The 15,994-nt window shown below is 34.5% G+C and overlaps 2 protein-coding genes across 8 annotated transcripts in view; one reads left to right on the top strand and one right to left on the bottom strand.

The window, feature by feature from the left end:
- SLC4A7 (solute carrier family 4 member 7) overlaps nt 1–15,994 on the bottom strand; it is a 110,069-nt gene that overhangs the window by 49,880 nt on the left and 44,195 nt on the right. For 3 of the 6 annotated variants that reach the window (XM_025461051.3, XM_025461049.3, XM_025461050.3), the window contains exons 3-7: nt 15,607–15,753; nt 7,210–7,348; nt 6,476–6,636; nt 4,439–4,627; nt 1,565–1,933 (exon numbers count right to left, since the gene is read on the bottom strand). In XM_025461051.3, the coding sequence (XP_025316836.1) occupies nt 1,565–1,933; nt 4,439–4,627; nt 6,476–6,636; nt 7,210–7,348; nt 15,607–15,753 (1,005 nt within the window). The remainder of the gene's footprint in view (nt 1–1,564; nt 1,934–4,438; nt 4,628–6,475; nt 6,637–7,209; nt 7,349–15,606; nt 15,754–15,994) is intronic. The other 3 variants (XM_025461052.3, XM_025461054.3, XM_025461053.3) reach the window with 2 other exon arrangements.
- Nucleotides 1–15,994, top strand: part of LOC112668649 (translation initiation factor IF-2-like) — an 89,263-nt gene that overhangs the window by 52,729 nt on the left and 20,540 nt on the right. The window lies entirely within an intron of this gene.

Here is a 15,994-nt window from a genome sequence, read left to right as displayed (position 1 = left end):
CACATTACTAAACTACATATTTTCCATGACGTACTAAAATCTACAATGAAATATTATACTGTGGATTTTGCTGTAGGTAAATCTGCTCAATTCCTTGCTCTGGTCATTTATGGTATGATCTTAGTATCTTTAAATCTTAGTTTTCTTCATTTGTAAAATAGAGATAACATGAACTTCATCAAATAGTTAGAATTATAAATATATTTGAAAAGTAATACCACTGTGTATGGAACACACTATAATAAAACAACGGTAGCTAGAACTATGGTCCTAATTAATGTTATAATGATTTAGCTACCATATTTCCATTTTTTGCTTCTACAAGTATATATATACATATTTGGCAACTACAATGAGCCTTCATCAAATATACTTGGTATGTTTGGAGAAACTCAATACAGAGAAGAAGTCTGTCATATAGTGGTAGGATCACGAGGATTTTGTCAGAGAACAGAGATGGTCCTTATTAGTTGTATGATCCAGGGGGAAGTTACCTAACTTTTCTGATTTGTAGAGTCTAGGTCTCTGAAAATGGGTGTATCCACCTAACTTTTTATACACATTAAATAGGCTAATACAATAAACCTACTCTACCACTAAGTGTTACATGTTATCAGTATTATGAAAAAATGTAATAATACTTATGTGATTAAAACCACTAGCTAGCATTTATATGCCACACTGACAGCTGTCAGTAAAAAGCAGTCACTAAAGAATACTCCTTTATATGCATTGGGTGGAAAGATAAACATGTTTAAAGGTACATATAATTACTATATTACAAAGAGCCAGAATTATCATAATATATAACCCTTAGATAAATTATAAGTCTTTTATCCACTACAAAATAATTTTTCTAATTCACAGACAAAAATATACATCCTAGCCACACCTCTAGGATCTCAGGTCTTGAAAAGTTCGATGTCAATTTGGAGTAAAGGTAAATATGGCACTAAACAGAAGACAACTAAAGTCTACTCCAAAATATAATACTAGTCTTAAAATAATGATTCCAGATAGCCATTAGAGAACTTTGATCTTCTCAGAGATAATAGGAGGAAAAGAACATTCGATCCTATTTGTGTAGGAAGGTAAAAATACACTGCATTCTTTGCACAAAAACACCAAATAGTATCTGAAAGACACATCACCTCATTGTAATTTATGTCCAATGTCTGTGTTCATTCACACTATGAAAGAAATGTACAAGAAGAAAAGCCACCAGTTTTTAAAAATTGTGGTAAATTAGAAGATTACTTATAAAAATTTCTACTACTTCTTTCTGAACTGTAAAAATGCCTTGACCCAGAAAATCCCAGTGAAAATTTTTGAAAGGGCTTTAAATTATGTGTAGTCCTCTTTGTAATCTTTTTATAACTTAAAAATGTTTAATACTTCTGTTCTTTTCTACAATATACTATAAAGAAAAAAAAAGACATGCAGAAGTCAAAACAAATTATAAGCATTATCTCCATATGCTGCTAAAGCTCTGTGCTGAAAGGCATTCCAAGTGCAAGTGATCCAGAGGCAGAAAGCACCACACATGGAGATTCTGAATAGTTGCCTGGAGTCATGTCAACATTTTCCTCATTCTTCTCCTCCTGGCCTTTCAATGCTTCTAAGTCTTCCTCGGGCGGATGAATTACTACTGTGGGGATACCATCACTGGCAGGTGAAACCAGTAGCTCTGGGACCTGAAGCTGACTCTGTTGGGAACTCCTGGAGGTCAGGCGACTGACGCTAGGGCTGGAAGGAGGGCTGCTTTGAGGGGTGGGTAGTGGGGTTGTACACCTCGAGCCTGCAGGGCTTCCAGCTCTTGAAGAAGGAAGAAGATGACTGAGAAGAAGAGATAAAGGCGATTCTCCTCTCAATGAAAGGTTTGAGGCAGACAGGCCTGTTCGCAAAGAGTGGCGGGAGGCTGAAAGGCCTTCCCCTGAGATAAAACAAATAAATGAAAAATGATAAAGTTCACTGAAGAAGGCAAATAGACACACACACCAAAATCAATTTACAATGTAATCTGCAAGCTGTAAGCCCAAAATTTCAAATTCATGCTATCAGAGTTAGCATGGCAATCAGTTTTTTAAATGTTAGAAAGGCACTGAAAAGTTGCTTAAATTATACTTAGTTCCCTGGAAGTGTATCCAAAAACAAAACAAAAAATAAAAAACAATGTGAATGATAGATGTGCAGGGCAATATTCTGTTAGTAATTAGAATGTCCAATAATGTGGCTTTAAAAAAAAAAAAGATACAATGCAAAGTTGAAAAATGATAAACAGCAATTGCGAATGTAATAATAAAAATAATTTAAGAAATAAAACCCTACACAAAACTTACAAGCACTGATAGTTTATACTTAGGGTATCTTTCCTACACTGTACCAAACTGCTATAGATAATTCTCTCACACAAGATAAGTTCACATCATCTAATAATTCCTAACTTAAAACTAGTATCAAATCTTTATATTAGTCAGTAGAACATCAACTTCCGGTAGTGCTCTTAAGTAAAATTTAAAACATAATGCAAGTTTTAGGAATTTTTTAAAAAGAAAAACATAACAGTCAATTTGAAAGGATATTCTTCAGCTCTCTAAAGATATTAATAAACATCCTAAAATATGCATCCATTTCTAATACAGCAGATAAAATTAAACAAATACATACAATCTAATTTAGCTAGATAATAAAGTATTTCTCCCCAACAATGGCAATAATGAAGTAAGTCTAGCACGTATCAAAAGGTCATGTCTATCTACATTTCAAACACCTGGTATCCTAAGTATAGCTTAGTGGAACATTGAGTTTAGGAAAAATATGAGAACTATGACAATCAATCCCACATGATCTAAGTTATCAAAGCCACATGCTCAACAGATCCCAGAAATATTAAAAAGATGAACCTTTAATCCATAAACCACCATCATTTTTAGTTAAAACAAAAGCTATATGCAGAAAAAAAAAACTGTTAAATTACAACAATAATACAACAAAATAACATGCCCATGCTAAAATGACATTCAAAGGAAAACAGCCATTGTCTTATAATTAAAAGGAAGCAAATGACAATCAGGGAATAATCAGGAACCCCTCCATATGAAAAATGAAGATTTAACAGGGTCTGAGTAAGTGAACTCATTTCATGCAAGTTGAGAATATAAAATACATGAAAGATGAAAAAGATGTAAAATGTGACACTGGCTTGATTCTAAATTGAACTTAGGTCCATAAGAGATTTCTTTTATTCTTAAGGTTACTTAAATATACAAAGGCCTCATTTTAAACAGTTTACAAAGTTTTAATGGTCAAATGCTCAGAAGAAAACAGACCTAAGTATGTCACTCGGGCTGCAAAAGATGATTACTGTTGACTTTAGATATATTAAACTACATCCCATCACCAATGGCTGTTTGTAGAATACTTAAAAGCCAATATATGCAGGAGCAGAAAAGATGAGAAGAAAGACATTGTGGCCCATCATCCACTCCTCTTCACTTTAATCCTTTTAAGCCTTGAGTAATGGTATCAGCTAGAGGCAAGAAGAACCCTCATAAGCAACTCCAACCCTCTGTACCTAGGTTTTGGAGTCACTATCAACAGAGCTCTCCTCGAGAGCCAAAACAGAACCCCAGTGATGTATTCTTCTGCTTTAAAAAGAGAAAAGGCAAAAATTCCAGGTGTGCCAGTTTTAAAAGAGTGACAGAGGTAAATGACTACTAAAACACCATATCCCCACATAAACCAGTGTGTCCCACATAATCCATTGCCAGATCGTGAGAGTAGAGAGTGAGAAAATGTGGGTCTGTGCCATTCTCAATGGTTTGGAAGACATCAAGAAGGTCATCTCTAACTTAAGAACAAACCATCCATAAAAAAAATCTTACACAAAGTATATAAAGGGCAGTCAAATCATTAAACCAACCCCAAAACACTTATTTATGCTCAGCAAATAAGGTATATTCTGGAAACAAACAAAAAAATCACTATGAAAAATCTAATACAGACAATTAAGGTTCAAAGCCAAGACTTAAAATTTTTAAAAAGATTGAATTTAGAGATCATAATTTATGCCTCCTTAATCAATTATTCAAGTACTCTTGAGAAAAAAAAAAGCAAGAAGATGTAATTCAGGATTGGCTATAGTGATAGTGTTTAAATACTTAAATGTGCCATTATAACAGAGAGAATACTTAACTTTTCCGTCTAAATGATTTCTACAGATTAAATGTCATATTGTAAAGAATGATATTATAGAAATGGTATTTTTAAAAGACAATAATAACACTATTATTTAAAAAAAAGAGTAAAAGAGATAATAAAATGACCTATAGAATTATCTGGAAAAAATATCTTTCTTCCCCCAAATGCTAATTATAGTAGAATGGAATGCTGTTAGAGTGGAAGTGTTAGCAAAATTGGATGCCACAACTGATCTCACCATTCCTTTCAAGCAAGTGAGGGTCAGAATGTTTCTTGCCTATATCTGCAAAAGATCGAACAAGGGGAATCCGACTGGTGAATCTTTTCTCATTCTGATGATGATGTCTCTTCAGAAGAGCTTCTCTGACATTCTCTCTTATGGACTCATCCAATTGGCCAGAGGCTATCATGTTGTCTAATACCATATCTATTGAAAGAAAAATAAGTAACAGCTGTTTTTATTAAATAAACTAACACTTGGATGACTATAACATAAACAATAAACTGTACGTGAAACCTTACCAAAAAAAATATGTATCTTTAATGGTTCTCTAGAAAATACTGTTCTCTTGTGATATTGAATAATGTATGCATAAAGATAAATATGTGCTGAAGGGGAAGTGGGGTGAAATGGGGTAACTGGGTGATGGGCATCAAGGAGGGCACATAATGTAAGGAGCACTGGGTGTTATATGCAACTGATAAATCACTAAATTCTACCCCTGAGAGTAATAAGACACTATATGTTAATTAACTTGAATTTAATTTTTAAAAAAAAGAAAGAAAAAAGATAAATATGAACATTATCTAAGAAAAATAGGGGATCCCTGGGTGGCACAGCGGTTTGGCGCCTGCCTCTGGCCCAGGGCGTGATCCTGGAGACCTGGGATCGAATCCCACGTCGGGCTCCCGGTGCATGGAGCCTGCTTCTCCCTCTGCCTGTGTCTCTGCCTCTCTCTCTCTCTCTCTCTCTCTCTCTCTCTCTGTGTGTGTGTGACTATCATAAATAAATAAAAATTAAAAAAAAAGAAAAGAAAAATAAACAATGTAAACCAAATAAACATGTAACCATGGAGACACTTTTTATTAAGTATTGTTATTTATAAAGAGGTCACTGTATAGTTGAAAGTGCTTTCCTATATGGACACTATAAATTCTATTAAACTGAATATTCAATAATAGTCGCTTCCTAAGTGACTAAAATACCTAAGTGAAGGTATTTTATTGCTTCACTTCATATTTTTTGTCTAAACTATAGGTGAGTATTGGACTCTTTCATTCAGTAATTAACAATTTACTGAGTATCTATTAGATGTTGGGAATATAGCATTTAACTAAGTGGATCAAGTTTCTGCTCTCAATCTTCCAGAGGTGGAAAAACCAATGAGCAAATGAAAAGATAAGTCAAATAGAATAAATTCTAGGAAGATGAATATATCAGCTGTGAAGGGGAGTATGGGGAATGGAGAGACTGAGGTAATGCCATATGGTACATTATATAGCGACTGGACTATTTTTAACCTGTAAAATATATTAAAAAGTGAGATAAGAGTCAAGATTTCAAACCTATTAGATTCCTCTGAGAGAAAACTGGAATCAACCTAACAGGTAAACTGTAACATTAACACAACTACTCACTACCATACAAATGGACAGTGGATGAGAAGATATTACATTATAAATAATTAAAATATTACATTGTATTATGTGCTAAATGCAAAGCCAAAGTAAATGTCTCCTAGCACCATTCAAGAATCTGTATACACAAGGAACTGACTTTCATATGAGATCCATACCTGTCTATACTCTCTAGACCTTTTTTCCTTCTCTTCCTCCTCCTTAGAATACTTTTTTCCTGTACCACATGCTTCTTGTTCTCATGTGTTCAAACTCTATAAATAAGTAGTAAATAAGTAGTACATTTAATGTCCTTGTGGATCTTCCCCAGATATCTGGGTGCAAAAACTGAAGAAACAAAAAGTTCTTTTCTCTTTATTTCCAGAAACAGACTGCAAATACTGCTTATGGCACTAGTCACTTTCTTTTTGGTACTATAGCCATACCTGTCTAACTTAATCTTTGAGACTCTGAACTTATTAAAGACAAAATGGGTTATTTCTCTGTGTACTCCTCATACTGTCCTGCACATGATAGAAGTTCAATACAGAGCTATTAAATCAATGGTCTGAAATACGACCTCATTTTCCTAATGCAAATAGCTCTAATTTCAGTACAAATTACACATTAAAAAAAAAAAAAGTCAAACTGCTATAACCTGCTATTTCATCTAGAGTACTTGCTCTCATGTCCAGCATCACTGTTCCATTTAGGATGCAACTTCTTAGTTCAAAAAGACTGTGCAAAGAGAGAGTTGCCACGTAAGGTTTACTCCATCGGTCACCACCATCTTCAACATCCTCTTCAAATTTCAGCCATCTGAGATGTGCAACACATAGAAATATTTTGTAAATAATGAAGATTTCATTTGCTTATTTTAATGTGATAAACATGCACTTGTTCTTTTAAAGAGAAATAAAGATTACCACCACCAACACAAAATTTGGATACAAACACATTTACAAATCAAGCTAATGATACACAGTTTCTAGACTCATGAGGTATTACAAAATAAGTATACAGTTCTTCTTTCTATTCTGGCTATCACAATAATAAGTCTACAAAGACACACTATGGAACTTCTGTAGTTTCCACTGCTAATCCTCTTTTAAACTGAAAATATGCAGCAGACCCTTGACTTCTGAAATTTAAGTCTCTAATTAAAGATGTGAAAATGTACAATTAACATAATTCTTTCAATGATACCTTAAAGTGGATGGGCTTAACTTAAGAAAAATTTTGATAATAAGGAGATAAGCTAAAGCTATAGCTTCCAGACAAGAGGAAATTCTCTTGTCTTATAAGCACCCCATAGCTTATAGTTTATTATATTTACAATATAAGAAAAAAATCAAGAGGAGCCAACTAAATGCTTAGACTCAATATTATTACCTGGCAGTTTCTTTCCATTCATACTCTTCTCCATCTCTGTAGCACAGTTCATCCATTTCCGTAAAGAGGTCATGCGGAATGTGTTCTTCATCATCATCTTCAGTACCAAGAATGAACTGAACTCTCTGGGATGGTGTGTCTTGACAAAAGAATTTAAATACATTCAAAAACTGTCGCAATTCATTCAAAGATAAACTCAATCTCAAAGTGAGATGCTTTTGTTTTAAGTAAATATACTCCACTAAAACTCTTTTATTAAAATACTATATAAATCTGGAAAGAAGCAAGGACTAACAATCAGAAACAAGGAATATTGCAGAGAGATAACCTCCACAGACAAAAAAGAAAAACTGTATGTTAAAAATAAACAAGTGGGGTGCTCGGCTGGCTCAGTTAGTAGAGCATGTGACTTCTTGATCTCGGGGTTATAAATCTGAGCCCCATATTGGGTGCAGGGATTATTTAAAATCTTAAATGAATGAATGAATGAAACTCATCTTATAACTAAGTGATATAAAAACAAATAACAAAAAGCAACATCCAAAACCATGGAACACTATACTCAAGACTTTTTTTTAAACTAAAAACATAAATGTTAGACAAAATTTTCAAAAAATTTAAATATATAATTAAGATGTAGCTAACTTCAAAAGTGAAAAAAGAAAATCTCTAAGTTCCAAAAAATGATGAAAAAAGCAAAGCTGGGGTATACAGAAACTGGTTTTTCATACTATCATAGAGAAGCAAAACTCTGTCAGTTAAGTTAGAGAGGCAAAAGAAGTCACTGTTACGAAACAGATACCCCATTCATGGCATCTGAATTTAAACTACCTACACAGTACAGGGTCCCTAAAAAATTAGTATGAATTCTAGTCCAGGACAGTTGAAAGTCCTAGGACAAGCAAACAACCACAAGCGTCAATTGAAAACAAAATCAAATCCTGCTGAATATGAGATAGGAAGTCAAACTCAAAATTTACAGTGAAGTTAACAAACTTGCAGGCATTTGCAGATGCAAACAACACAGATTAAAGAGTACACTAGAATGATTAATAAAGGAAAAAACAGATCTGAGGAAATCAGAGTGCATCAATGATAAATAAGAAGATGGAAAACTAAAGGTTCAGATGTAGAGAACAGAATAAGAAAATCGAATAGGAAAAACTCCAGAAAGAAGAAAATATAGAATAAGGGCAGAAGCAATAAAAAGCATATTTGAAAATTTTTCCAGTATGTATGTCATCTGGGTCTTTATATTAAAGGGCTATCCTGAGACCCAAATAGGACAAACTAAAACATGTGACTGAACTGCCTAATGTTTTGAACCTTTCAACTTTTAGATCTTACAAATCTTTTGTCAGACCTCCAAGCAATATTTTTGGTGCTACTGTAAGTGGTATTTCTTATTTATTTATTTTTTATATTTTTTAAAGATTTTTTATTTATTCATTCATGAGAGACAGAGAGAGAGAGAGGCAGAGACACACAGGCAGAGGGAGAAGCAGGCTCCATGCAGGGAGCCCAACGCAGGACTCGATCCTGGGTCTCCAGGATCAGGCCCTGGGCTGAAGGCAGGTGCCAAACTGCTGAGCCACCCAGGGATCCCCTATTTCAATTTCTGATTGTTCATTGCTACTACAGAACTATATAGAAATGTAATTAATTGTGTATCCTGCAACCTTGTTAAAACATACTTAGTTCTGTAATTTCATAGACTGCTTGGGATTTACTAGATACATGATCCTATATCTGTAAATAAAGACAATTTTACTTCTTCCTTCATAATCTGTATGTCTTTAACATCTTTCTTGCCTTATTACCAAGCAGGTGCTCCAATACCATGTTCTATAGAAGTGGCAGAGAATAACCTTGCCTTTCTCCAAACCGTAAGAAGAAAGCATTCCATCTTTTAGCACTGTGATGTTGAAAAACTTTTTTTGTAGATGCTGTATATTGGATAGAGGAAGTTTTCTTTTATTCCTTTCTTTCTGAGAACGTTGTCATAAATGGCAGTGGAATTTTGTCAAGGGCTTTTTCTGCACCTATGGAGATAATTATATGGACTTTCTCCTTTATAGTGTGAATGTGTTTATATTGATAGTTAAATTTTATACCAACCCTACTTTTCCACATAGTATTTTCCACATGGTATTAATGTCCTGATTGCTGCTCTAACAAATTACCACAAAATTGGTGGCTTAAACACAAATTTATTCTTATATAGTTCTGGAGACTAAAAGTCCAAAATTTGTCTTATAGTGTTAAAATCATTGGCTGGCTCCTTCTGCAGGCTCTAGGAAAAATCCATTTCCTTATCTTTTCTAGCTTCTGGAAGCTGCCTATATTCTTTGGGTCTGAATCTCTCTGCCTTACTACAACTACTTGCTTCTGTTGTCACAACTACTTCCTCTCATTTTCTGACTCCCCCTTACTAAGGGACCCATCATTACAACTGGCCTACTTGCATGATCCACTGTAACTTCCCCAACTCAAAATCCTTAGTCACACCTGTTAATTCAAATTTGCTATAAGGTTAACATTCATAGGTTCTGGGCATTAGGAAGATGGACATCTTGGGAGCCATTATTCTGCCTACCACAGTCATGATATGGTATCCTTTTTAGATATTGCAGGATAAAATATGTTTTTAGTTAAGAATTTCTGAATCTGGGCAGCCCGGGTGGCTCAGCGGTTTAGCGCCGCCTTCAGTCCAGGGCCTGATCCTGGAGACCCGGGATCGAGTCCCACATCAAGCTCCCTGCGTGGAGCCTGCTTCTCCCTCTGCTTGTGTCTCTGCCTCTCTCTCTCTCTCTCTCTCTCTCTGTATCTCTCATGAATATGAATAACTAAATAAAATCTTAAAAAAAAAAAAACATGTTGCTCTGACCTCTGAAACTAATAATACACCACATGCTAATGAATTGAATTTACATAAAATAAAAAAAATTTTAAAAAGGAATTTCTGAATCTACTTCATGAGAAATATTCAGTCTGTAGTTTTGTGTTCTTGTAATATCTATATCTAGTTTTGGTATCAAGGTAATGTTGGATTTATAAAAATGAATTAGGAAGTATTCCTTCAACTTCAGTTTTCTGGTAGCCTGTGCAATTTCTTCCTTATATGTTTGAATGCATCCATGATGCCATTTGGAAGTACATTTTCATTGTAGGAATGTTTCAGACTACAAATTTAATTTCTTTATACACAAAGTGTAATTCAGGTTATCAATTTTTTTTCATAGTTTGTATTCTTAAGGAATTTCCCCATTTCATCTAAATAATCAATTTTGTTGGCATAAAATCACTCATAATACTCTCTCTTCTGTCTTTTAATACCTGTAGAACCTGTACTGAAATTTTCTCTGATGCTGGTAATTTACATTTTTTTTTCCTCCCTAATCACTCTGGCTATATAAGTTTGTCAATTTTAGTGATCTTTGCAAAGAATCAGATTTCAGTCGAACTGATTTTTGCTATTGCTTTCCTGGTTTTTATCCTACTCATTTCTACGTTAGTTTCCTTCTTTTCCTTACTTTGGTTTAATTTCTTCCATGTTTTCTCTTAGATTCTTAAGTTAAAAATTTTAATAATTGATTTTAGATCTTTCTTCTTTTCTAATATAAGGATTAAGTGCTACCAATATTCCTCTATGCACTGCTTTAGCTGTCTCTAAAAAATTTATAATTATTGGTGTCCTAACTTGCAAAGAACCATGCTAAAGGAACCTGTACACCTGAAGCATGTCTTCACTTTGCAAGATTCTATCTCAATCATTGCCAGTACTGTGTTTTTATTTTTATGAGTTCAAAATACTTCCTAATTTCTGTTGTGACTGCTTCTTTATTAACCCATTTGTTATTAAGAAGCATCTTGTTTTATTTCCAAATATCTGGGGATTTTTCTTTGTAGTTTAATTCTATTGTGGTCTGAGAATATACTTTCAATCTTTTAATTTATATTAAAACTCATTTATTGACTAGAATACAATCTATCTTGGGAAATATTCCATTTACACTCATAAAAAATTTGTTTTCTGGGACACCTGGGTGGCTCAAAGGCAGTTGAGCGTTTGCCTTTGGCTCAGGGCATGATCCCCATCCTGGGATCGAGTCTGACATCATCGGGCTCCCTGTGAGGAGCCTGCTTCTCCCTCTGCCTGTGTCTCTGCCTTTCTGTGTGTCTCTCACGAATAAATAAAATCTTAAAAAAAAAAAAAAAAACTGTTTTCTGCTGCTGTTGGAAGGCTCAATGAATGCAAATATCAATGTTATGCCAGTCAGCTATATCCTTATTGATTCTTTTAACTTGTTTTATCCGTTACTAAGAAGAGAGCTGAAATTTGTAACTTTTAAAAATATATCCAACAACTAACTGTAAGCTTATCAGTCCGCTTCATGTATTTTAAAGCTGTTATGACATGCATATTTAATTAGCATTGTTACATCCTGGTTTCAGCAATTTAATTTTTAGGTGCCTTTGTGTGATTATCTTCATGTTTCCTCTTGGGTTTTGCTAAGCTCCTTGAACATGTTGTTCAGTTTTCATTAAATTTAGAATTTTTCGGGATGCCTGGGTGGCTCAGTGGTTGGGCGACTGCCTTCAGCTCTGGTCGTGATCCTGGGACCCAGGATCAAATCCCACATCAGGCTCCCTGCAAGGAGCCTGCTTCTCCCTCTGCCTGTGTCTCCGCTTCTCTCTCTCTCTCTCTCTCTGGCTCGGTCTGTGTCTCTCATGAATAAATAAATCTTTAAAAAAATTTTAGAATTTTTCAACTACTATTTCCTCAAATTTTTTTTCTGCCACTCTCCTTTCTGGCACTACAATTATACATCTGTTAGACTGATATTTTTCTACAAATTACTGATACTCTATTTATTCATTTCAGTCCTTTCTATTGCACTGAGTAGTTTCTACTACTATGTCTTGAAAATTACTTTTTTCTCCATACAGTCAAATCCTCCTCTAATCTTATCTAGTGTATTTTTCATTTCAGATATTGTATTTTTCATCGCTGGAAGTTCCATTTGGACTTTCTTATATTTTCAATTTCCCTACTCACGAGTCACATTTTCCTCTATCTTCTTGAGCATAGAAAGCAGATATATTACACTTGCTTTAACATGCTTGTGTTCGAATTCCATCAACTCTGTCATGTGTTTCTACTGATTTATTTTTCTCTTAGTTATGGCTCATATTTCCTACTTTTCACATTTCAGGTAATTTGTAGATATCAGATATTATGAATCTTATGTGCTTAGATGATGGATTTTACTGTATTTCTTTCAGTAGTTTTATAATTTGTCCTAGCAAAGACCTTTAATTGAATTCTTTTAAGACTTGCTTTAAAAAATTTTAGAGATCCACTGCAGCTTTTAGTGTAAAATTAAGACTCACTATTAAGGCAATACCTTTCTGAGAACTTAACACAATGCCCCTATATGTCAAGGTCTTTCTACTCTGTCTAATGAAATCATACCTTACTCCCAGTCTTATGTAATATCCAATAACTGGTTAGCCCACTGCTTTCTGATGATTATTTCCCAGGCCTTAAGTAGCTTCCTTTGGCCCAGACCAGTACTCAACCAAAGATTAAAAAGGATCCTTCTTCAGACCTTTGGAAGCCTCTCTGTGTGTAACTCTCTATTCTCTGGCACACCACACCGACTAGCCTTTTTGGACTTCCCAAATTCCAATCTCTGTCTCAACTCTGAGAGCCTGCAAGGCTCTGCTCAGGATTCCCCTCCCCTCCCTGTGCTGTGGCCTAGGAACTGTCTCTAAGTAATATAGTCAGGCAAGCACAAGGCTCATCTCATTTGCCTCCACTCTCTCAAAGGTCAGAGTTCTACACTGTGTTGTCCAATGTGTGAAAATTACCGTTTTATATATTTTGTCAATTTTTCTAATTGTTTAAAATAAGAGGAAAATTCAATTAATGTTACCCCATCATGTCCAGAAGCAAAAATCCTATGTAATATACATTTAGAAAGTGGGGACAAAAAAAAAATAGGGACAATGGGGATCCCTAGGTGGCTCAGTGGTTTAGCATCTGCCTTCGGCCCAGGGTATAATCCCAGAATCCCAGGATCAAGTCCCGCATCAGGCATGGAGCCTGCTTCTCTCTCTGTGTCTCTGCCTCTCTTTCTCTCTGTGTCTCTCATGAATAAAGAAAATCTTAGAAAAAAAAAAAGAAAGTGGGGACAAGAAAAAGAAAGAGACATCCTTCATAGCAATTTCTTAGATACATATTGGCAGTTAAAACCAAAATGAACATACTTCAGTGGCATAAAACTTTTCTAAGGATATTTATTCCATTAAAAAGTCACAAATATTCCCCCACTAAGTTCTTCAAACCACTATATTTAGATTTCACATGTCATACCTTACTTAGCTTGAAACATCAAACCACATATCTTGCTGAACATAGTTTACTAGATAGCATTCTATAAAAACATTATGTAACTTTTTATTCACATCAATTAGAGAAGCATAATGATCCATTCAGAATAGCAGAAGATATCCTAAACTGGAAGGATGCCTTATACAGGAAAACAAAATACTTTTATTTTTTAATTGTTTTTAAAAGGTTTTACTTATTTATTCATGAGAGACACAGAGAGACAGGCAGAGAAATAGGCAGAGGGAGAGGCAGGCTCCCCACAGACAGCCTGGTACAGGACTAGATCCCAGGACCCCAGGATAACAACCTGAGCCGAAGGCAGACACTCAACCACTGAGCCACCCAGGTGCCTCAGCAAAATACTTTTAAATTACTTAATATCATCAAAGTCCACCAGTGATCCTTTCTGAAATTAGTACTGATTTTTCTTTTGACTTTTTGTTAACTATTCGATCTTGTAGTAGGCCATGTACTACTACTTAGTACAAGTTTTTAAAAGATTCCCATCACACTGAGTCTCTCTAAGCTTAAGTGTCTCCATCTACAAAATGAAAACAATACCCATCTTTTAAATAATGCAGAGAGTGATAAAGATGCATTGTATATATACAATTAAATATTATTAAGCCACTAAAAAGAATGAAATCTTGCCATTTGCAATGACATAAATGGAGCCAGAGTATAATGCTAGGCAAAATAAGTCAGAGAAAGATAAATATCATATGATTTCACTCACATGTGGAATTTAAGAAACAAATAAAAACAAGGAAAGGAAAAAAAAAAGAGAGAGAGAAAGGCAAACCAAGAAATTCTTAACTACAGAGAACAAACTTGGTTACCATAAGGGAGGTAGGTGAAACAGGGGATGGGAATTAAGGAATGCACTTGATGTGATGAGCGCCGGGTGATTTATGGAATTGCTGATACACCTGAAACTAATATAACACTGTATGTTAACTAATGGGAATCAAAATAAAAACTAAAATAAATAAATAAATAAAACGCGCAGAGATGGTTAAATCAAAGAGCATATGTCAAGGGCTTAGCGGAATGCTTAGCACAGAATTGGAACTTAATATATTACCATTTTCTTACATTCATGTTGTAGCTTTATGACACACAGGATTCTTTCCTTCTTCCTCACAAAAATGTTCCCTTAGTATAGCGCACAAGTGCCTACAAGTACAGCTCACGTAACTTTGCTAGAATGCACACGCTAGGACCCATGGTGTAGAGATGGCCATGCAGGCCCATGATGTCCTAAAAAAAATAATGATGCTTTATATATCCACTAACTGTAATATTCTATGAGCCCTCCACAGGCTGTACATCTATTTTTTTCTGGTTCTCACCATTTGCACTTCTCAGGGCCACTTAAATCAGTACTATCAATATTTATTTTCAGATAATATTCTCTTTCCTATATGTCTTTTTTCTTTCTGATTTCCTCTATTGGCACCTCTGTATTTCTCTGCATTCAAACAAAAATCCTGTCCTTTATGACAATCATATCTAATCAGAGCACTCTTTTGTGCACAGATAACCAAGTAGTTTAACTTAGAGTATATATTTTCTAGCCAAGAAATGTGTTTAAAAATGAAAAAAAAGTTTAATCTCATTCAGGAACCTAAAGATTCCCGATGTTTGTTCACTGCATATACAAATTATGAAATATATATATAATAGAGAAAAGAAAATGAACCACCACCAAGCTGAAGTTCAAATGTCAAGACTCAACTTTTACAAGTCCAAGGCTGGAATACAATGAAGAAAACAAAACACTTTACTTCTTTTCACTTAACCAGAATAGATCTTAATCTATAAACTAAATACCTTCCTTGGAGAAAAAACATTATTACTTCACTTAGTATATTCTTCAAGGCTTATAATATGTCTAAATCATAGCAGACATAAAATTTAAGAAAAAATATTCCACTTTTTTAACAGATTTTCAGGAAAGAATTTGAAAGTGTTAACAAATAACTACTGTTTTCTCTTACCATAAGAAGGAGACTCCCGTCCATCTTCTTTATCTGATTCTTTATCTTTTCTTTTCCGGTGGTGATGTTTGTGTCCACGATGCCTATGACGCCGACGACTCTCTTTACTAAACGGGACATGAACACCAATATAGACAGCTCGATGACCTAGCCAAAGGTATAGAAACATTACTGATTTTCCAAAAAAGAAAAAAAAATCTACAAAAGTATGCCAAACTTTACCTTGATAAAAAAGAATATCCAGAACAGCAAAAAATTTGAATTGCCCAAAATACACATACCAAGCTAAGTTTGAAAAAGGTGACACTCTTGATTTCTTGTTTCAGTTGCCAACATAGTAATGTCAATAACTAATCACACTTAAACTAAAAGAAATCTTGACCTAAAG

This window comes from Canis lupus, chromosome 23, assembly GCF_003254725.2.
Source record: "Canis lupus dingo isolate Sandy chromosome 23, ASM325472v2, whole genome shotgun sequence".
NCBI lineage: Eukaryota > Metazoa > Chordata > Mammalia > Carnivora > Canidae > Canis > Canis lupus.
Note: the sequence above shows the minus strand (reverse complement) of the source record. Positions and strands in the feature narration are given on the sequence as shown.